The sequence below is a fragment of the Macaca nemestrina genome, chromosome 14 (genome assembly GCF_043159975.1).
Source record: "Macaca nemestrina isolate mMacNem1 chromosome 14, mMacNem.hap1, whole genome shotgun sequence".
NCBI lineage: Eukaryota > Metazoa > Chordata > Mammalia > Primates > Cercopithecidae > Macaca > Macaca nemestrina.
The window spans coordinates 6,152,462-6,174,832 of NC_092138.1; the positions used below are offsets into that span (position 1 = coordinate 6,152,462).

The window sequence follows — 22,371 nt, forward strand, 5'->3', positions numbered from 1 at the left end:
CAGAAATAGACTCACACAAATATATTCAACTGCATTTTGAAAAAGGTGCAGAGGAAAAGGAGAAAGTATAACCTATTCTATAAATAGGGATGTAATAATGGGATCTCTCCATGTTTAAGAAAAAAGGAACCTTTAATGCATATTTTACACCTTTTACAAAAGTGGACTGAAATAGACCATATAAAAGTGTAAAGTATACAGTAATAAAATACTATCATTAAACAGGGGAAATTAGGTATGACTTTGGGGTCATTGATGAGTTTTTAGATAAAACACCATACACAAGATCCATAAAAGAAAAAATAAAAAGTAGACTTTATCATATTTAAAAATGCCTATTCTATGAAAGAACCATTACAAGAGCAAAAAACTAAAACAAACAGGGAAGAATATTATTAAGTCACTGTATTAGTCTGTTCTCACCCTACTATAAAGAGCTACATGAGACTGGGTAATTTATAAAGGAAAGAGGTTTAATTGACTCACAGTTCCACATGGCTTGGGGGGGCCTCAGGAAATTTACAATCATGACAGAAGGTGAGCAAACACGTTGTTCTTCACATGGTGGCAGGAGAGAGAAGTGCTGAGCAAAGGAAGAAAAGCCCTATATAAAACCATCAGATTTTATGAGAACTCACTCACTATCATGAGAACAGTAGCATGGGGGGAACCTGCCTCCATGATTCTATTACCTTCTGCCAGGTCCCTCCCACAACACATAGGGATCATAGGAACTACATTTCAAACTGAGATTTGAGTGGAGACACAGCCAAACCATGTCAGTCACGTATCTTACACAAGCTTTTATCCAGAATGTATAAAGAACTCTTAAAACTCAACAATACAAAACAAACAATCCAATTTAAAATGAGCAAAAATCTTGAGCACATACATCTCAAGACAGACATATGGCAAATAAACATATGAAAACATGTTTATTGTTATAAATTAATAGGGAAATGCAAATCATAACTATAATGGGATACTACTACATGCCTTTAGAACGGAAATAAAAAATTAAAATATCAAGTATTCCTGGAGATGTGCAGCAACAAAAATTCTCTTCCATTATTGTTGGGAATGTAAAATGACATGGTCACTTTAGGAAATAATTTGGCAGCTTTTTATAAAGAAAAACAGATGTCTAGTGTGAGGTTCAGCCATTCCATTCCTATACATGTATTAATGTATAATGAAAACAAGTTCACATAAGAGCCTATAGGCTAGGCAAATGTTTTAGCAGCTCTAATTATAATCTCTCAATCCTGGAAACAATGGAAACATCTTTCTTTTTTTTTTTCTTTTTTGTGATGGAGTCTCACACTGTCACCCGGGCTGGAGTGCAATGTCAGGATCTTGGCTTACTGCAACCTCGGCCTCCTGGGTTCAAGCAATTATCCTGCCTCGGCCTCCCAAGTAGCTGGTATTATAGGCGCCCACCACCACGCCTGGCTAATTTTTTGTATTTTTAGTAGAGATGGGGTTTTACTATGGTGGCCAGGCTGGTCTCGATCTCCTGACCTCGTGATCCACCTGCCTTGGCCTTCCAAAGTGCTGGGATTACAGGCCTGAGCCACTGCGCCTGGCCTAACCAAGACATTTTCAACAGGTGAACAGATAGACTATTGTGTCAATACCGTCAACTGCTATTCAGTAATAAAAAGGAACAGACTATTCACTTACACAGCAGTACAGATGAATTTACATGTATTTTGCTATGTGAAAGAAGTCAGCCCCAAATGTCTACATATTGTATGACTTCATTTGTATAACATTCTGGAGAAGGCAAAATTATAGGTCGAGAAAACAGATCAGAGGTTGCCCACAATTAGGAGAAAGGGAAGAGTCGATCACAAACGCATCACACAGAGAATTTTAGGGTGATGCAGCTGTTGTGTGTAGCGCTGGATGGTGGACACCTGTCTCTATGGGTTTCTCAAAACCTACCAAATGCTACACCACAAAACCTCACCTTATTTTTTGCAAATTAAAAAAAAAAAAAAATCCACCAGGAAGTCAGAGGGTTCCAGGAGGAAAAAGAAACTGATCAAAGACACTTTGGAAAATGGTATTTTGATTGGATTCTCTAAGGTTAAGACCAAACAAGCTGCATAGAAACACTCCACTTTGGTTGGTAATTTTATCACAGGGACAAATGATAATTCTGACACTAGGTGAGAACAAATGAGTAAGTCAGTTGTAGATTATGTGAGCTGGAGTTGTCACTGCTGTGGAATGACTTTTTCTTGCAGTGTTGAGAAATGTTTCTTTCCCAGTGGTGTGTTAATTCTCCCCAGAATTCTCACCAACCTATTCAAGTATTTTTTAAAATACTTGCTCTTATGATTTTAAGACAAAAACACATCTGTTTTCAGCCCAGCTGGAGAAGCCTCATTACTATCACATCCTTTGTGTTCTAACTGAAACCCTGCACAGAAAACAACAAATGAGCACGGGAAATGTTGGAAAAGTATACTAAGCAAGACAGACTCCCTGGGGAATGACACAGTGGTACATTCCTTGGGTTTCCTATTCTTCTCATCTGCCCTGGGGAGAATGCTGCAGAAGCCTCCAACCAGAAACCACACACAACAAAACCAAACCTAACAAAAACCCAGTTGTCTCAGCCAAAGAACCTGGAAAATAATGGCCTAGCAAGGAATACCCACCTGACTGTAGCCAAACATCTATGGAAACCCCCCAAACACCAGAGTTCAGTGGAGTCCAGTGTGGGGCTGATGATCCACTTCACTTCCACGGAGTGGAAGGCGGCAGCAGTGCTCTGATTCCCTTGCCTGATGGTGTCCGGGGGGCCAAGCAGGGAGGTAAATCTTCTCTCTCCCACATTGCAAAAGAAGGTGGCATTCCGGTATTTCTATCAAGGTGGTGTCAACAGACCAAGAAAGAAGCTGTTCTTCCATTTCCTGTCTGGCAAAAGCAGACAGTTCTACAATTCCCTTGCCAAGGTGGTGTCTGGAGGTGCCAGAGGTAAGCTTAGCCTCAAACTCATGCAGCAACAATGAGACTGAGGCAGGGTGAGGCAGGCTAGTGTCGCCTTCCTAACCGGGTGTCACTGAAGTCCATCAGGAAGCTGAGCCTCTGCTGCCACCCAAATCAACCACACTGACAAGGTGGCATCATCTCCAATTCCCGCCCCCTCACTTCTGGTGTCAGTAGAACCGGGGGTGAACCAAACCTCCACACTGACACAGCTGCAATGAGACTGAGTGAGGTGGTACCAGCAGGCAATTAGGAATTCTTTTGAAACACATGTAAATCTTGAAAATCTCCACCAAAAAAAAAATGGAAGCTATAAGAATTAACCAAATGGAAATTAAAGAATTAAAAAATAAGACAACTGAAATAAAACTTCACTGGGTAAGCTTAATAGTAAAGGGGAGAAGACAGAAGATAGAATCAGTACACTTGAGGACAAATCAGTAGGATTTACTGATTCTATTCTGAACAAAAGAGAAAAAATAGATACGAAACGAAACAACAGAGAACACCGTTGGAGACCTGTCAGGCAGCATCACAATATTGAGTCTATGTATCATCAGAGACCAAGAAAGAGAGTAGAAAGAAAGAGCGGGACTGGAAAAATAGTCAGTAAACTGATATCTGAAAACATCTTAATTTTGACAAAGACAGAAACCTATAGAATCAAGTAGCTGAGTAAATACTAAATAAGATAAACCTAAAGGAATGCATATTAAAACGTGTTATATAAAAACTTCTGAAAACAGAAGACAAAGAAAAATTCTTGAAAGCCTACCTGCCAAAAAACAATACGGACTTATAAAAATACAAATTCAAATGGCAATAGAGTTCTCATCTGAAACAGTGTAGGATACAAGGAAGTGTCCCAACATTTATGTCCTGAAAGAAAAGAACTGTCAAATGCAAATTCTATGTCCAGCAAAAATAACATTCAAAAAGGAAGGAGAAATAAAGGCATCCTTATGTGAAGGAAAACTGACACAATTTGTGTTTTACCAAAACTTTTCGTAAAAAGGTGAAAAGTAAGTCCTCTAAACAGAAGCTAAATGATATCAGAAGAATGATTGGAACTTCAGAAAGAAAACAATAAGAGAATGGGAAAAATGTAAAAGGATGTCATAGGTTATGCATCATCTCAGAAGTTTTAAAAATCATATTTGATGTTTGCACAAAAATTATAACACCGCCTGTTGCAGCATCCAGTGTATTAGATGTGTTACTCAGTGCAATTCTATTTTTAAAAACAAGGCAGGTAAAAGGACCTAAATGGAAATAAGGTTTCTACACTTCATTTACAGTGGTAAAACATCAATACCAGTTGACTGTGGTCAGTTACACATGAATAATGATAATAAGGTAAAGATAGTAAGAAAATTATTTAGAGATGTACTAAAAGAATTATATAAGGAAATCATTATGTAATACTAAAACTATTTGAGTAACTCACAGAAGGTAAGGAAAGACAGCAGAGGAAAGAAAAAGAGAATGAACAAGCAGAAAATAAAGTAGAACATCTAGGCATTAACATATATATTACAGTTATCTTAAATATAAATTATGTACACGTGTCAATTAAAACACAAGGAATATCAACTGGGACAAAGAAACATGATTCAAAAATATGTATGCTACCTATCTCAATTAATGCAGAAAAAACATCTACCAAAATAAAGCACAGTTTTATGATTAAAAACTTCCAGAAACATAGAAATAGAAGGAAACTTCCTGAACTTTATCAAGAGTATTTATCAAAAACAAACAGCTATGTCATACTTAATGGTGAAAGACTGAATGGTTTTCCCCTGAGGGTGGAAACAAGGCAGAGACGTCTGCTCTCACCACTGCTGTTTGACAGAGCACCGAAAGTTCTAGTCAGCACAATTGGGCAACAAACAAGTAAGGCATACTGACTGAAAAAAAAAAGAAGGAAAGCGGCTTCTATTACAGATGACACGATTGTCTTCGTAATGTCTCAGAGAAACTAAAAAAGTCTTGTAGAAATAATAATATTGAGCAAGTTCACAGGATAAATGATCCATCCTCCAAAATTCATCATATTTCTATGAACTAACAATGAGTGTGTGGAAACTGAAAATACCTTTACAATTGCTCTAAAGAAAACACTTAGGCATAAATCTGACAAGACATGCAGAATCAAGATGGCAAAAATTACAAAATGTACATGAAAGAATTGAGAGAAGAACTAAATAAATTCACACATACCTTATTAATGGTTTGGAAGACTCAAGATAGCAAAGATGTCAACTGTCTTCAGATGGATGGGTAGACTTAATGACATTCATATCAAAACCCCAGCCACATATTTTTTACGCATATAGATAAACCTATTTTAAGTTTATATGAAAAGGCACATGATATTGGTGGAGAGATGGACACATAAGTCAGCTGAACAGAATAAAGAACTCAGAAACTGATCCAAGCAAATATGCCCAACTCATTTTGACAATGGTACAAAAGCAATTGGAGGAGGAAGGATAGTCATTTTAATAAATGTTACTGGAGCAAATAAACATTTATAAGCTCAAAATCTCAGTATAAACCTCACACTTTATACACTAATTAACTTGAAATGGTTTGCAAACTTAAATATAAAAGATTTTACTATAAACCTTTTAGGAAAAGAGAGTTCTAAAAAATTATTGGGATCTAGGGCTAGATAAAAGTACTTTGTTCTTATTTATATGTACTTTTTAATGATTTTTTTTTATTTTCAGTAAAAGACCAATGTGTACCTGTACTTATTCTAAAAAAGAAAAATATTCAATATGCTTTTCCAGGTTAATAGACAAATGAAATAGATTAACCTTTCTTTATGAATCAGTGATCAAGCCATTATTGTTTTCTTGAGAGGAAAACTCTCTTTATGCTCATCACATTTTCGGAGCATTAGGAGTGGAACCAGGGGGCCTTAGGTGAGATAGACATGCTGCCAGTGGAGGTGAGCAGGGAGGAAATTTCTAAACCCAAGAACTGGCAGAAACTGCTGGAGAGAGAATAGTTACTCGGGCTTCAAGTCTAGCGATTAATTGTGATGTGCCCTGCTCTGTAGAATAATAAAAACAGTGTATTCCAGCAAAAGATAGAATGGATGATATTAATTGAATGATGTTACAACACACACATATGTATGTATGGGGATACAGACATTTGCACACATATACACACATAGATATGTGTAATACGTGTGTATTTATAACTGAGGTTAAACCATTAGGCAATAAGAATGCAGTCCTATTTTTCTACCCTCTCTTTTCTAACACCTTTCAAACAGATGATGTTTTGGATGATTTTCAATTCTTTTCAATAATTTTTAAAAATGATCAAACAGAACAAATACGCATGCAGAATTATTTATCAATACCCTATTTTACATGTGGTTGTAAATAAGCAACCCGTTGTATAGATTCAGCATTTTGGATGTTAAGGTAAACATATAGCTGCTCCTCATTTGCAGAAGACTGAATTTACAGTATGTGTGTCTGTTGCAAGTTGTATATTTAAATTACTTTAAAAATATCCTCTTTGGTAATAGTTTTTTAAAATGAATTTGTGGCACATTAGAAAGAATGTTTTAAAGCAAAATTGCTTTTTAGTTTGTATTCTCTAAACGTCAGAAGTTTACTTTGAAGAATTAAAAAACTTACTAGAACATTCATATTTGACCTATAAAATAAGTAACTTAGATGGAATAATTTGAATCTGGAAATTTCTTTATACCACTAAATTAGAACTATCAATGCCATTTTATTTTTACAGATTTTCCTTGACACATTATATTAGCTACTGGAAAGAGTTAAGACCCTTTATGAAAATATGATTTTAGTGATGCAACTTATGTATGAGGCAGATAAGGAAGCATGGATCCCTGTGCCCGTTAACTAAGATGTTATGAAATAATTTATAACAGAGGACAGTAGCGGGAGTGTGGTCAGGCGCGCCCCCTCCTCACCGGGCCCACCAGAGGCTTTCAGGGTTCTGGGAGAAACATGTCCAGGCCTGCAGAGGCTGTCACAGGGGAAAGGGCCAGGGCGGGGAAGCCAGCACAGGCAGCCTGGCCTCGCAGGGAGTCGAAGGGTTTCGGAGGAAGCTATGTCCAAGCCGAGATCCTTCCTGTTCCATGTGCTCCAGCACAAGGCCCGCAGGAGGACCCCGTGAGCAAGACCGACCCAGACAAGCGGGCGGATTCCCTTGGCAGTGAGGGGAGCCCGGCCTGAGGGGCTGAGGGCGGCCTCGGAGGCACAGCGTCAGAGAAACTCCCACCGCTCTGTCAGGAGCGCTTGCACCTTTCTATCAGCACGGGGGTTGGGCCTGGGTGATCTGGGGAAGGGTCTGCCGGCGGGTCGGGGGTCGCTCTGAGTCCGATGCCCTCTGACAGAGGAGGCTGTTCTGTTGTTCGGTTTCTCTCGGAATCTTCTCTAGAAGAGGGCAGAGGGCGGCCAGGAGAAAGCGCTGCTGGAATGAGGTAGATGCCGCTCGTTTTCACCAGGTGCAGTGCTTGGGATTTGAGGGGGTGGCAAAGTGACCTTGATATATTTCTCTGTGCAGGTCTCTGTTAGAGTCACCGTGGGGATCTCCGTGGGGGTCTCCGTGTAGTTTTGAAGGACCTCTGTGTGAGTCTGTCAGGGGTTTCTGTGGGGAGGTCCCTCTGGGGGGTCTTCATGGGGGGATCGCAGTCAGATTCTCTGTTGGGGTCTCTGGGGGTCACTATGGGGAATCTCTGGAATCTCTATGAATGTGGGAATCTTTGAGTGTGGGGTGTACATGGGGGTCTCTCTGGGGCTGCTCTGCTGCAGGTCCCAGGATCCGGGGTCCCATAGATCTTGGGCCCACACTGGAGCTGCCCAGGTCACCACCCCAGACAGGACTTGGCTCCAGCAGTAGCCTGGGCGCCCAGAGTGACACAAGGGCCTTTTCCAAACAGGTCTCCAGCATGGGTCCCGCCACGCCTGGGTACAGGCCTGTCCCCTTGTCCTCAGCCTCCACAACCCCTGCATGTACAGACCTCTTCCTGGGCAGAGCCCTCTGGGGAACCAGCTCCTGCCTTTGCTCCTGCCTTCCCTGGGGATGGCCAGGAGGGACCCAGCACCAGGATGGAGGAGCCCAGGACCGTGCCCTGTGGGGACTCTCCCTGTGAACCATGTGACCAGATCCTCTGAGGCCCAGTGTGTCCCCTGCCAGCAGCTGGGCTTGGAGCTATAGATGTGCTGTGTCACCCAGGCCAGCCCTTGACTTCTGGGTCCCTCTGCCCTGGGAGTGGCACTGACCACTTTTACTTGTAATGATCACCGGACTGTGAGGACCCTGGTTACAGCTGTGGGCAGCTTGTGGATCCTGCACTTGCGAACTTATGTTCGTCTTCCCGGATTCTTCTCCCACCTCCCACCCCGGGCCTAGGTCCCCTCCTGTGGTTCCTGACCACAGAGTCCCGCCAGGGGGCCAGGCAGCAGCCCTGGGTGCCTCCTGAAACAGACACCCCACACTAGTGGCCGGGAGACTGCTCTGGAGAGTGAGGCAGGGGACACCAGACGCAAACCCAGCGGTGTTATCAAGGCTGAGCCAAGTGCTGGCGGGGCCCAGGTCCGTCCCGGAACTCAGCAGGCAGGGAAGGGTCTGGGGAGGGTGTCACCTCTTCCCCACCAGGACATCTGGGAAGGAGCTGTCCTGCCTCTGACCCAGGGCCAGTACAGGACACCCCCACATTCCCAGGCTACCACGGGGCAGGGAGGCTGCTGGGATCCATCACTCCTCCAGCCTCAGGGGAGCCTACCAGCCCCTCAGGCCGTGAGGCCCCTGCAGACCCAGCCCCTACAGCAGTACAGAAGTTACCTTAGTGAGAACGGGGATGCAGTGAGCCAGACCCGGTGGGGTCGCCATAGGGTTTGCTGTCCTTACACGTCCTGAAGGCTCTGGGCCGTGATCCAGCTTAGAAACCAGACACGGTTTCTCCCTGGACAGGGAGAAGAGGGGGTCCTCCACGTCCCTGCCAGCCTCCTCCAGGTACAGCCATTCTGGAAGCCGCACTCAGAAGGAGCGGACGCTGAGCCCTTTCCTGTGCCCTAGCATGGCACAGACAGAAGCCACCACCTCTGCAGGGAAACCAAGTAAGTGTATTGGGAACTTCTCTGTCAAAGTCGGGAACACATGGCTGTGATCACCCAGGCAGGACAGGCTTAACGTGTAGGTGTCAGTTTTATTTGAGTAGAACCCCGTCGCCCCCAGGAGACGTGCAAGAAGCCTTCTCTGGTTCAGGAGGCCAGACCCCTGTGTAGACCTCAGTTCCAGCGGCCGCAGATGGGGCCACCCGAGGCGCTTGCCACTCGTGGCCTGTGGTGGTGGGGGCCAGCTGGGGACACAGGCTCCCGGAGAGGTGGGGCCCATCTGCTGTCTCTGTCCCTGATGTTCCTGTTTTTGACAGGACAGTGGTGGCCCCTGGGGGTGGCTTTGGGGCTGCAGGCCGGAGCTCTCATCTCTCTGCTATGTTCCTGGTGGCAGTGACCCCTGTGGCCGCAGGAAGGCACATTCTCCTGGGCGTGGAGGTCACCTTTGTGGCGACTGACGTCTGAGGGACCACGTCCCCACGGAAGCCCTAATTTGTCCACCAGGATTTGCCCCACAACTCTGCTGATGGTCCAGGCTTCATCAACCATGCAGTCCATAAACAGCCTTGCTGGGCCAGACCCCCAGCTCTGGACAGCATCTGCCCCAGGCTTGCCTTTCTCCAGGACGTCTTCCCACCCTGCGCCTGTTTTCCTGGGGTGTAGACCCCGTGGATGGTGACCAATCTTTCTTCGGAAGTGGCTTTCAGGTGGCGTCTCTCGTTTCTCCGGCTGAGGCTGGTTGTATTTCCTTTCTTGTTTGTCTCCTATTTCCCTGGTGTGAGCAGAGTGGCTCCTCCCACTGGCTTCAGAGGTCCTTGGTCCCTTGGAGCCGTGTCCCTGCTCCCCTGGTCTGGGTCTCCTGCGGGCCTCGCCCTTGTCCACAGAGCCCAGCGACTTCTGACTCTTCTGTGGGGCCTTTGCTTTCGGGCTCCCAGGCTCCCGCTGCCCTGGGCTGTCCCCTCCCTTCCATAGGAGGGCCCATGGCCCCTGAGAAGCCGTCGTGTTCTTATTGGACACACTCTGGGAGGTGGACAGAGGGGCCTGAACGGGCAGCCTGTCTGTGGCGGGCAGCATGTCCACGTGGCGGCCTGGAAGGCACAGATCTATGGCGCCATCCTGGAGGAGGACGCCCGAGGCACGGCCTGGCGGCTGCTCCTCTGAATCCACCTGAACTAGGAGCGCAATCTCATTGACCACCTGCGCTTTCAGGCGCAGCTGCTCTGGATCCTGAGCAACACAGATTGTAGACCCTGAGGGGTTATCAGTGGTCCCCAGAGCCCCTGTGCTCCTCAGATCCACCTGAATGCTTCCTGAACTTGCCCTCACACTGGCTCCCACGGTGACGTCCCAAGCGGGGGGCTTCTCCTCCCCCACCTTCAGTGCCTCCAGGGCATCTTCGGCCCTTGCCCACTGGGACCCTATGCTGAGCTCTTGCAGGGCTCTGCTACTACACACGTCTCCTGGGGACATGCTCTCACTCTCAAACCTTGCCTCGTTCCCAGGCATTTCTGAACCCATACTCCCCTCTAGTCTGGGTTTGGGTTTCCCGGATGCCAGGACAGTCCTGCTCTGCCAGGTTCTGCCCACAAGGCTGCATGTGGGGGGCTGAGAAAACCCCCTGTCCTCATGTTGACTTGGAAAGGCCTCTGATCGCCCATGGGTGTCAGCTGACTGGGACCCTCTCAGGGGCCTCTGGGCTTCCTCCTGCTCAGGTGGTGGGGAAGCGAGAGCGCCACTCACCGTCAGGACTGACTTGCTTGTTGTTCTGTTGTCTCCTGGACCGTTCTGAGGACGTTTTCCCAGGAAAATGGGAACGTTGGCTGCAGACTCGTCCCGAGATTCCCAGGAGGCCCAGGGGGGAAAGGTGGATTGTGGGAAGGGCGGGGCCTGAGCCTCACCTGACCAGACATTTATGGGCTCCAGGGACTGGAGGTCTGGACCCCACCTGTGTCTCACACGGAACCTTAGAAGATGCACTTCCAGCATCTGCTGGGTGCAGGGCTGGAGGAAGGAAAGCTCGCGGGAGGTGTTCACGTGGGCTTTCCCACCCCTCCAGGATGCCAGCTTCCCGGGTTTCCTGTGGGCGTCAGACTGGGGAACAGCACATTTGACCATGAGCCAGGAGCGACGCACAGGCACAGGGATCCAGCCCTCTTTGATCTCCCCCACCTTCCTGGCCAGATGGGTTTGCAGCTTGTTTTCCAGATGCTTCTTGTCTGGGTCCCTGGGTGCAGAATTTACTGATTGGTACTTCCAGGGCCTCCACATGTCACCTTCTGCCTCCTCCTTGTCTTCCTCCAGAAACTTCACTGAGGTCCTTCCTGAGCCTCGATCCCGGCTTGGGTCTGGCCCTAGTTTGGACCGTAAGCACCCTTTCCCAGAGAACCTTCCGGAGCTCCTGAACCCGGCCTTCTGCACATCCTTCCTGCCCTTCCCTGCAAATCCAGAAGCCTGGGACGGCAAGAGGGCCTCCTGCGTGTCTGCTGCCCGACTCTGGGGCCTCCCTGGGAATTCCCCCTCAGGCGGCGGCAGGTCCCCAGATGCCCGGAATCCGCTGGGAGGGCCACAGGACTGCTCCTGGTGGATGGCACTCCTTCCTTGCCACCGGTGCTCTGGGAGCTCAGGGCTGGTGGCAACCCCGGGAAGGATGGGGGCTGACTTGGGGCTCCAGGAGGCTGGCCTCTCCTGGGGAAGGTGGGCAGTGGGCTGGCTCAGGACAGCCGGAGACTTTTGGAGGAGAGAGGGCAAAACCCTCTTCCACTTTGGTCGCTTCTTCAAGGTCCATTCAAGATTCTCCTTTCCAGCGGGGATGACAGACTCTGTCTTCTCCTGGGTTGTCGGGTAAGATGCCCCACAGTCCCTAATCTGGGGTGGAGAAGAGCACGGTAGGCTTGGGACAGGGGGTGAGAGGTGGGCCTGGGTCTGGATCCCAGCCAAAGGCGGGGGCTGGGACTGGGGCCAGGCTGGAGTGAAAGGTTGGGGCTGGGCCATGTGGTGGGGCTGGGGCAGTGCCTGGGAAAGCTGTGAGGATGCCTCAACCTCAGGTCCACCTGGAAGAGAAGTGGAGGCTTCATCCAATGATACAGAGTGTGCATTCTGTGAGGAAGGCGGTGCCTGGGAAAGCTGTGTGGATGCCTCAACCTCAGGTTCACCTGGAAGAGAAGTGGAGGCTTTATCCAGTGATACAGAGTGTGCATTCTGTGAGGAAGGCGGTGCCTGGGAAAGCTGTGCGGATGCCTCAACCTCAGGTTCACCTGGAAGAGAAGTGGAGGCTTTATCCAATGATACAGAGTGTGCATTCTGTGAGGAAGGCAGTGCCTGGGAAAGCTCTGAGGATACCTCGACCTCAGGTTCACCTGGAAGAGAAGTGGAGGCTTTATCCAATGATACAGAGTGTGCATTCTGTGAGGAAGACAGTGTTTGGGAAAGCTGTGAGGATACCTCGACCTCAGGTTCACCTGGAAGAGAAGTGGAGGCTTTATCCAGTGATACAGAGTGTGCATTCTGTGAGGAAGGCGGTGCTTGGGAAAGCTCTGAGGATACCTCGACCTCAGGTTCACCTGGAAGAGAAGTGGAGGCTTCATCCAATGATACGGAGTGCGCATTCTGTGAGGAAGACGGTGTTTGGGAAAGCTGTGAGGATACCTCGACCTCAGGTTCACCTGGAAGAGAAGTGGAGGCTTCATCCAATGATACGGAGTGCGCATTCTGTGAGGAAGGCTTGCTAGAAACCCAGGCCGTGGCTACCAGGGACTCGCTGTTGAAAGATGGGAGGTTCCAGAAAAGCTGGCTGCATTTCTGCTGCAAGTGGTCCCCAACCGCTGTGGCGTCAGAGACTTGCTGAGGACGGGGCAGGTGTTGTGGTTCAGTTGACACGTTCCAGAAGGGATCTAAAGTCGTGATGTCCCACTCCTTCCCCGGCGATGTCATCTGCGGGTGGTCGGCCCGTTCCCTTTCTTGCCCCTGCCACATCTTCATCAGTGCTCTCTTGGCGATGAGAGTCTCCAGCAGCTTCTGCACGTCAGGGTGGATGAATGTGCAGACACCTACCTCCACGTGCCTGGGTGTGGGGTCTCCCCAGAAGGAAGCCTCTAGGGGCTGGTCGGGAAGATGCTGTGGCTGGGATTTGCCATGTGAACAGGTGGAGAGGCCCCAGGTGGTGGCAGCCTCCCTCCAGCAATAGAGTTCCCGGATGGGATAGCTGGAGCGCCCAAGGCCAGAGATCACCCTGGTTGGAGAAGGCAGTAACTGGCTGTGTAGAGGGGAGCTCTTGGGGATGGGGCGTGTTGTGGAGCCACACTGAAGTCCAGCCAGGCTGGAGTCGGGTGGAGGTAAAGAGGTCAGGGGACCATGCGGCTGTGTTGAAAGAGGAAAAACCACATGTGGCCGGGATGCAGGGTGTTTTAGGGGAAGCAAGGGCTCTGGAGGCCCGGAGGCACTCAGGGTTGAGTGTGGTCCAAAAGGCTCTGAGAAGGTCATCGGACCTGGTGACTGGGTGGAGGCCAGAGGAGCTGGGGGAGCTGCTGGGGACAAGCTGGTGGGAGACAGATCTGGCATGCATTTCCCATGCAGCTGGTGGGCCTTAGCAGGCGCTGGTTTGCACACGTCACCCGGGGGGTCTCCACCTAATGGCAGATGGGAGCCGCCCTCGCCAGCGAGCTTCCTCAGGTGGCTGCAGGAGACAAGAGGCACAAGCTGCAGCCAGGGGCAGGTGGGGCCAGGAAGCCAGGAGGGGTGGGCACCTGGGGCCTACAGCTCCTCCACCTCCCCCACTGCTGACTTCACAAAGCTCTGCCTAAGCCTGCCCCAGGGCTTCAGTCCTCTCCTCTCCTCTTCCCAGGACCTCTCCCTCCCAGATCACCAGCAGGCCCTAGGGTTGCATCAGAGGCCCTGGTAGGAAGGAGGACATGGAGAGAAGGGGGAAGCTCCTCACCTTTCCAGAAGGCTGTTCAGGTCCCGAGTCTCCTCCAGCTCCCTCAGGAGGTTTCTGCAAGCTGGAAGTCAGGAGACAGGGTTATGGTGGAGAGGGCGGTGCCTGGGAACTTCACGGAGGCTGAGTGGATGTCTCTTTAGGGGACACCACAGGGAACTAGACCCTGAAGCCCACACATCTGTGTCCAAGGACACATGGCCCTGATGGTGACAGGAAGGTGTCCACTGTGCAGCATTTTGTCATTTGCAAAAAGCGCTTCCACCCCTTCATGGGTGTCACAACCATCTTGTTGGGAGAGCAAACGGGTGGTCTCAAAGAGGAGTCAGCCATGGCCGAGGTACACAGCTGTCCACATGGACCTCGAGCCTCCCTGACTTCCGCCCATATCCCGGCAGGCCTTGGTCCCTTCCCCACACCGCCCCCTTATGGGCAATCCCGGTCCCAGGCCCCCGGCTTCATTCCCACAGGGAATCTGAGGCCCCAGGTTCCGATTTCCCTCCCAGGAGTTTCCCTCTCAGGCCTCTGCAAATGACTTCCTCGGGCACAGGCGATGCTGTCACCTCTGGGGAGTCCCGGGGAGCAGCAGAGCCTCACCTTTCAGAGCTGAGATCTTCTTTCTGCTCCTGGACCTCCCCCTTCTCTCCCTTTGAGGCTGAGAGGCAAGAAAGGATGAGGGGCTGGGACCAGTTCTCAGTCTCCTCTCCCCAGACCAGCTGCACACATGCAGTGCTCATGAAGGACACGGCGCCCTGCCTCTAGCTCAGGGAGCTCTGTGTGCGCTTTTTACTCATGTTTATCGTGAATGAAATGTTTTCCGTTTTCCTTCTTAGGAAAATGCAAGGAGGGGTTTTCTGTGTGGCTCCGCCCCGGCTGTTCCCAGTCCCTGCTCCTCCCCTGAAGGCACACCCAGGCTCAGGTCTGCAGGCGCCTCTGAGCCGCCGGTAGGATTCTGCTTCGGAAGAGAATGGAGAGGAGGCCGGGACCATGGGGTTGTGGTGAAGGAGGAAGAAGCAGCTGTGGCCGGGGTGCAGCCACAGGCGAATCCAGGCTCTTGTGGGAGGCTCTCGGGGGCTCAGCACAGCTCCCAGATCACACCCAGATCACACAGAGGAGGCTGGGCCCCCAGGCACCTGGCCCAGGAAGGGGGTGATGAGGCAGGGCTGGGGCCTCTCCTCCCACAGAGACCTCACTCCTCTCCTGACCAAGTCGTCGCCACTGAGTCTGGTGTTGGTTTTTGCCCTGATGCCCCCTGCGCACCCCACAGATGGTCTGGGAGCTGGGGGTGGAATCCTCCGCCCACTCTCGCCCCTGCCTGCCCTGCCCTGCCCTGCCCTAGAGGGATGACGAGATTTCCCATCGTGGGAGCGTCTCTCGTTGTTTGGGAAAAGTGGAAATGAGGGGAGGAAAAGAAGACAGAATCTTTCTCTGTGGGGCTGGGCTGAGGGCTCCTTACCTCCCTGCTGCTCCTCTTCCTCCCGGGCGGGGGTGAGGGCGGGTCACTGTGGAGGTAGGAGAGTAACAGGTAGAGGAGCACCAGGCCACACACACTGGTGAGGATGAAATCCATCATCCAGGGAGTGGAGCTGGGGCTCAGCCATGTGGCACTAGGGCTCTTCAGAGGAAAGAGCATTTTCTCCATCTGAAGTGCAATGTCGCCTTCAAGCAACTGAGGGCCGGGCATCCCCTTTGGGTCTAGGGAGTGGGGCCCAGGCCTGCATCACAGAGCTGGGCCTCTTCCTCACAAAGGGCTCCTGGGGGCAGGGGAGGGGCAGTGGGAGGAGGAGGCTGAAGCACAGCCCCGCCCTCAGCTCCCAGCCCTGGGTCCCTCCACCCTCCTGGGTCCCCCGGATCCCTCCCTCCCACTCTAGCTGCTCACCTGTCAGAGACAGCCCTGGGTCCATTTTCTATTCTGTTTCCTGGAACACAAGTGTCACCTGGTTTTGTGGAGATCTCTGTGCCAGTCCTTCAGTTTCTCGCTTCTTTAAGATCTAGGCTTCTCCCTGGAGTTTCTGTTATTTCTCCGGTTTCTTGCTCTCAGGATGTTGTTTGTTTGCAGTTCTTTCTCTCTCAATACATTCTTGCCCTGCATCAACTCAGACATAGAATGTACATTTTTTATATTTATTGATCGTTGTGAATTTTGATGACGATTTTCATAATTTTTTAAAAGTTTAATATTTATTTTTGTGGGCACACGGTAAGTGTATATGTTAATGGGGTATGTGAGATCCATACAAGCCTGCAGTGCATGATAATTACAGCATGGTAAATGGGGTGTCCATCACCTCCAACCTTTTTCCTTTGTGTTACAACCCATCCAGTTATACTCTTTATTTTTTTAATGTACAATTAAATTATTATTGACTATAGGCATTCTGTTGCTGTCAAATACTACAAATACTCGGTTTTATTCATTCTTTCTAATTACCTTTTTTATCCATTAACCATCCCCACCTCTCTCGCCCTGTGCCTTCCCAGCCTCCAGTAACCATCCTTCCACTCTGTATCTCCATGAGTTTGACTGTTTACTTTTTAGCTCCCACAAATAAGAGAGAACATGTCATGGTTGTTTGTTTTTCTTTACCTAATTTCACTTAATGACCGCCAGTTCCATCCATGCTATTGCAAACGATAGGCTCTCACTGTCTTTTATGGCTGAAGAGTGCTCCACCGCGTATGTGCACCACCTTTTCTTTATCCATTCATTTGTTGATGGACACTAACTAGGTTGCTTTCCAATCTTGGCTATTGTGAACAGTGCTAGAAGGAACATGGGAGTGCAGGTATCCCTTCAATATACTGATTTGCTTTCTTCTGGGTATGTACCCAGCATTGGGGTTGCTGGATCCTATGGTAGCTCTAGTTTTACTTTTTGAGGAACCTCCAAGCAGTTCTCCATAGAAGTTGTACTGACTCACATTTCCACCAACAGTGTGTGAGGGTTCCCATCACATCCTCGCCAGCATTTGTTACTGCCTGTCTTTTGGATAAAAGCCATTTTAACTGGGTTGAGATAATATCTCATTGTAGTTTTGATTGCCTTTCTCTGATGTCAGTGATGTTAAGCACCTTTTTGTATACCTGTTTGCCATTCATATGTCTTTTTTTGAGAGATGTCTATTCAGATCTTTTGTGTATTTTTAATTTTTTTATTATTTTATTTTAACTTTCAGGATACATGTGCAGGATGTGCAGATTTGTTACACAGGTAAGTGTGTACCATGGTGGTTTGCTGCACCTATCCACCCATCATCCAGGTATTAAGCCCGGCATGCATTATCTATTTTTTCTGATGCTCTCTCCTGCTTCTGAGTGGCCCCACAGTGTGTTGTTCCCCTACCTGTGTGCATGTGTTCCTTTGGTCAGCTCTCACTTATAAGTGAGAACATGTGGTGTTTGGCTTTCTGTTCCTGTGTTAGCTTGCTGAGGATAATGGCTTCCAGCTTCATCCATGTCCCTGCAAAGGAGATGATCTCATTCTTTTTTATGGGTATATAGCATTCCATGGTGTATATGTACCACATTTTCTTTATCCAGTCTATCATTGATGGGCATTTGGGTTGGTTCCATGTCTTTGCTACAGTGAACAGTGCTGCAGTGAATATATACATGCATTTATCTTTATAACAGAATGATTTATATTCCTTTGGGTATATACCCAGTAATGGGATTGCTGGGTCAAATGGTATTTTCTGTTCTAAATCTTTGAGGAATCGCCACAATGTCTCCCACAATGGTTGAACTAATTTACATTCCTGCCAACAGCGTAAAAGTGTTTCTATTTCTCCCCAACCTCACCAGCATCAGTTTTTCTTGACTTTTTAATAATTGCCATTCTGACTAGCATGTGATGGTATCTCATTCTGGTTTTGATTCCCATTTTTCTAACGATCAGTGATGTTGAGCTATTTTCCATATGTTTGTTGGCCACATCTATGTCTTCTTTTGAGAAGTGTTTGTTCATGTCCTTTGCCCACTTTTTAATGGGGTTGTTTGTTTTCTTCTTGTAAACTTCCTTAAGTTCCTTACAGATTATGGATATTGGACCTTTGTCAGATGGATAGATTGCAAAATTTTTCTCCCATTCTGTAGGTTGCCTGTTCACTCTGATGATAGTTTCCTTTGCTGTGCAGAAGCTCTTTAGTTTAATAAGGTCCCATTTGTCAATTTTTGCTTTTGTTACAATTGCTTTTGACGATTTCAACATAAAATATTTTCCCATGTCTATGACCTGAATGGTATTGCCTAGATTTTTTTCTAGCGTTTTTATAGTTTTGGCTTTTACATTTAAGACTTTCATTTATCTTGAGTTAGTTTTTTTATAGGGTGTAAGGAAAAGATCCAGTTTCAATTTTCTGTGTATAACTAGCCAGTTCTCACAACACCATGTATTAAATAGGAAATCCTTTCCCCATTGCTTGTTTTTGTCAGGTTTGTTGTCTTGCTCAGAGATTACACATTGAATTACCATTTGAAAGTCATCCCTCCCCACCTGGAGTGGAACAAAGATAACAGGGGCCAACAGGAGAAAGTTTGAGCCTTGCCAGGTCAAAATTGGTGCTGAACAAGGTAACTTGTGTCGTTTTGTTATACGTATTTTGCTTTGGCTGGGATGGAAAATATTGATTTGATTCCCTATGCAGCCTGTTGGGCAGTATCTTGCAAAATTGAGAAGCTTTTGCCTATGGTTCCATCAAACAGAAAAGGATGATTTTATTTTGTAATGGGGCTTGGCTCCCATAGCTGTAATACAGTGAGCAGGGTCATCAAAGCTGCTCTGTTCTTCTGAAAGCTGCAGAGAAAGGGAATCCAGAAACCTGGTATGTTGGCAAACAAAAAGGGTAAGAAATTCTTAGCAATTCTCTCTCTCTCTTTCTCTCTCTCTCTCTTTCTCTTCCTCTCTCTCTCTCTCTCCTTCTCCCTCTGTGTGTTTGTTGGGGGGGTGGTGAATGCAAATGGTAAACATCACTGTTTGTCTCCTCTGCAAAGGTTTGATTAATAGAAAAAAGGATTTGTGAGACTAGTCTTAGGCTGTAGCAAATCTGGAGCACTTTGTGCTAAGAATTTGTCTTTCTGTTTTGTTCTTTAATGGAGAGAGAGGTATCACAGGAGAGAAGGTGGGCTTAGGACCCCTTTAAGCCTGCTTTTTAAGCCAGCCTAGCAGCTGGTAATTTATAAACTTTGCTGGGGGTCCCTGAGATCAGTGCCATATGATGTTTCTCTCTTTTTGCTTTATGTGCTTGAGACCTTAACCTTGTGACCATGTGGGGATACTTTCTCTTGGTCTCTGCCATCCAACAGACAGGAATTTGGGGATTCATGTCATAGCCCTAAAAATTATCTTGAGCAGTTTAAAGTCTTTGCAAGCTCGAAATTGGCTACTCTAGGCTACTTCTAGAAAGAGCAACAGAACCTGCTGAATGCTCTAATGCAGTAACCAAGGCTTTTGTCTTTTGACAGTGGCTGCCCCTGGTTCAGTTCTTGGCTTTGGAAATGATTCCTTTCTGGTTTGTTATTTGTGTAACTTTGCCATTTTTTGAGGATTCTCCCCCACCCCCCGCCCATGGATAGCATCTGATTTCCTGTCTTGAATTTTCCTTTCTCTGAACTACCCTGGGGAAATTCTAAATCTTGTTTAAAAAAAAAACAAAAAACTGCTTACCATCTCTTTGAAACACTTTGTGAGTTCATGGTTAAGTATAACCTTAGTTAAAACTTATTAGTTTCATGTGAGAGGTTACCTGGTATAGAATTCAAAAGCCAGAAATGTTGGCTGTCCTCACTAGAGTCTGGTAATAAGAGATTTTTAAATATTTTTTTTTAAACAAAAGAGTTCAATGGTTAAAAGCTGCTTAGTTAAAAATAGACATCCAGGGTTGGGTGGCGTAACCCTGGATATCTGTTTTCATGCCTATAATCCCAGTACTTCAGGAGGCCAAAGCAGGAGGATTGCTTGAGTTCAGGAGTTTGAGACAAGCCTGGAAAACATAGACCAGATCACAAAAATAAATAAATAAATAAAGTATCCAAACAATATCTATGTAAAAAGCCTTTATATTTTCCTCTTCTTGATTCATGTCTTTCTGGAAAAAGTTTTTTTTCTTCTGAATTGTTTTTCTCCATTTTTTTCTTCTTGCCACTCTTGAAGCCCACATGAGAGAACCTAGATAAATTCTAACAGCCTGGGATTCATAGGGAAAAACAGAGGAGGCACCACAGACCCCCATTCTGGGAAAACCCTCCGTTTTCCTCATGGAACCCCAGGAACTGAAAGTTGATAGATCTCCCTCGAAATCTAAGTCTCGGTTCAATTTTACATCATGTTAACTGACTTTTTTCTTTAACTTTTGGGTATATCAAAAATTGCTTCACATTATGGGAGAGCTTTCAGCCATGGTTTGTAATAGCCATATAGGAAATATACTATAAGGGACTGCTAATGGCAATTAGGAGGGATACTTGGCTCCTTGAATGCTTGGGTCAGAGAAGTGTGCTCTTGTCCACCTAGAAGGTATGAAAACATCCCTACACTGACTGAGAGATGAGAATTCCATGGGAGATGGGCTGACTACAAAATGGGCTGATTGGCTTTGGATTGTCTTACAATAGAATACAGGGTAGAGCCGGGCGCAGTGGCTCAAGCCTGTAATCCCAGCACTTTGGGAGGCCGAGACGGGCAGATCACGAGGTCAGGAGATTGAGACCATCCTGGCTAACACAGTGAAACCCCGTCTGTACTAAAAAATACAAAAAACTAGCCGGGTGAAGTGGCGGGCGCCTGTAGTCCCAGCTACTCGGGAGGCTGAGGCAGGAGAATGGCATGAACCCAGGAGGCGGAGCTTGCAGTGAGATGAGATCTGGCCACTGCACTCCAGCCTGGGCAACAGAGTGAGACTCCATCTCAAAAAAAAAAAAAAAAGAATGCAGGGTAGAAGTACTACACTAGCTTCTTCTGTAGTATTTCCCTCTTTTGGGGGGAATCCTGAGGGATCCCGTATAAAGTGGTACCCTTAATTTGGGGGATCTGTTTTGCCTTCCAGCTGTGCCAGCTTATTAGGCCCTAGCAATTGCATGCTTTCCCAGCCCTGTTTTTCACAGGGCTCTAGCCTGAATCCAGTAATCCCATTAGGAAACTTAAGAACTGGCAAATGAAAAACCTTACAACTAGTGGATCCTGTTTGTCTATGTATTTATATATGTTGTGTGTGTGATGTTTACATAAAAGAGCTATAATTAATTGGTTTAAAGAAAAGTAAGCACTTATCAAATATTTTGCCAGATAAATTAAAACTAATGCCCTTTAGTTCACCTAACTTTAGTAATCTTTTGGTGATAAAGACAGATTTAAAAATTATTGGTAAAATAAAAATGTCTTCAAAATTTAGACATGTAGTCTAAATTGGGTCTGATATTAGGTTTGCTAAATGCTTTAAGATCATAAACTACTTCTTTAACTTTTGAAAATTGTTCAATTTACCTAGCTTGGAGTCATTAAATTCTAGATAAGGCCTGGTGACATGTGAAATTAGCCCCCTAGCTCTGCAAAGAAGGTTATAAAGGAAAGATATTTTGTATAAGAAAGGATCTTGTATGGTAAATTTTCATCCTAAAGTGAAATGACTGGTTGTTTAAAAAGAGAGATGTTTAGAACAAGTCAGAAAGTCCAAGCATGTAATAAATGGTCTAAGTCATGAAAGGATTCATGAAAGGGAATTTATGCAAGAAATGTTGTACAATTTAAAGATTATTAGGCTGCCTAAATGCTTCATAAAAATGCCACTATGACTCATAACTATACACTTACCTGCTTTACTGCTAGGTAAGTGCTGGGTACATGTGGAGTTAGCCACAACTCGTAGCTATGCTGGAAAAAGTCAGACTTTACCTGCACTTCTGTCCTGGGTCTGTCGTAAGCTCCACACCTGGTACATAATTAAAATGGCTTACTAACCAGGTTTTTCACCAAAAATAGAAGTTGCACAGAGTTAACAGTGTAATAGGTATTTGAGGCTGCTGAAGGAAGTTCTACATGCAAGGTGTGTAAGAAAAGGAGAATGTACTTTTGGTAAAAGATTATAAGAAGGCATGGGAATATGGATTTCTTGCCCAAGTTCAGAGGGTTAAGGTATTGTTTTAAGTGAGATTGGAAAAATCTAAAGGTTTAAGCAAGTTGTGAAAGGTTTATAAAAAATTAATTGTAAAAGAGATTCTGTGTGTAAATATATTGGCTAAAGTTAAAGGGGTATTTGTTAGTTTTACCATAAGTTGAACATTGGAATAAAAGCACAACAGAGTTTTCTTAAAATATGGTTCTGCTCT

General features: G+C 46.7%; 1 protein-coding gene across 2 annotated transcripts; it reads right to left on the reverse strand.

Moving 5' to 3' along the window:
• Positions 1-9,191: 9,191 nt before the first annotated feature.
• On the reverse strand, positions 9,192-15,834 carry LOC105498982 (spermatogenesis-associated protein 31E1-like). 2 transcript variants are annotated; one of them, XM_071077555.1, is made up of 5 exons: positions 15,506-15,834; positions 14,647-14,704; positions 14,053-14,113; positions 10,860-13,791; positions 9,192-10,346 (listed from the first exon to the last, which is right to left on the reverse strand). In XM_071077555.1, the coding sequence occupies exons 1-5, from the start codon at positions 15,731-15,733 to the stop codon at positions 9,294-9,296; spliced, it is 4,332 nt and encodes a 1,443-aa protein (XP_070933656.1). In that variant the 5' UTR covers positions 15,734-15,834; the 3' UTR covers positions 9,192-9,293. The 2 variants fall into 2 exon arrangements, with proteins under 2 accessions (XP_070933656.1, XP_011769671.2); XM_011771369.3 differs by having other exon boundaries at positions 9,192-13,791; positions 15,506-15,830.
• Positions 15,835-22,371: the final 6,537 nt, after the last annotated feature.

Coding starts and splice junctions, on each gene's coding strand:
- LOC105498982 (XM_011771369.3), bottom strand. CDS start 15,733: ATGCCCGGCCCTCAGTTGCTTGAAGGCGACATTGCACTTCAGATGGAG. Junction 14,114..14,646: donor GAAGATCTCAGCTCTGAAAG/GTGAGGCTCTGC, acceptor CCTGACTTCCAG/CTTGCAGAAACCTCCTGAGG. Junction 13,792..14,052: donor CTGAACAGCCTTCTGGAAAG/GTGAGGAGCTTC, acceptor TGTCTCCTGCAG/CCACCTGAGGAAGCTCGCTG.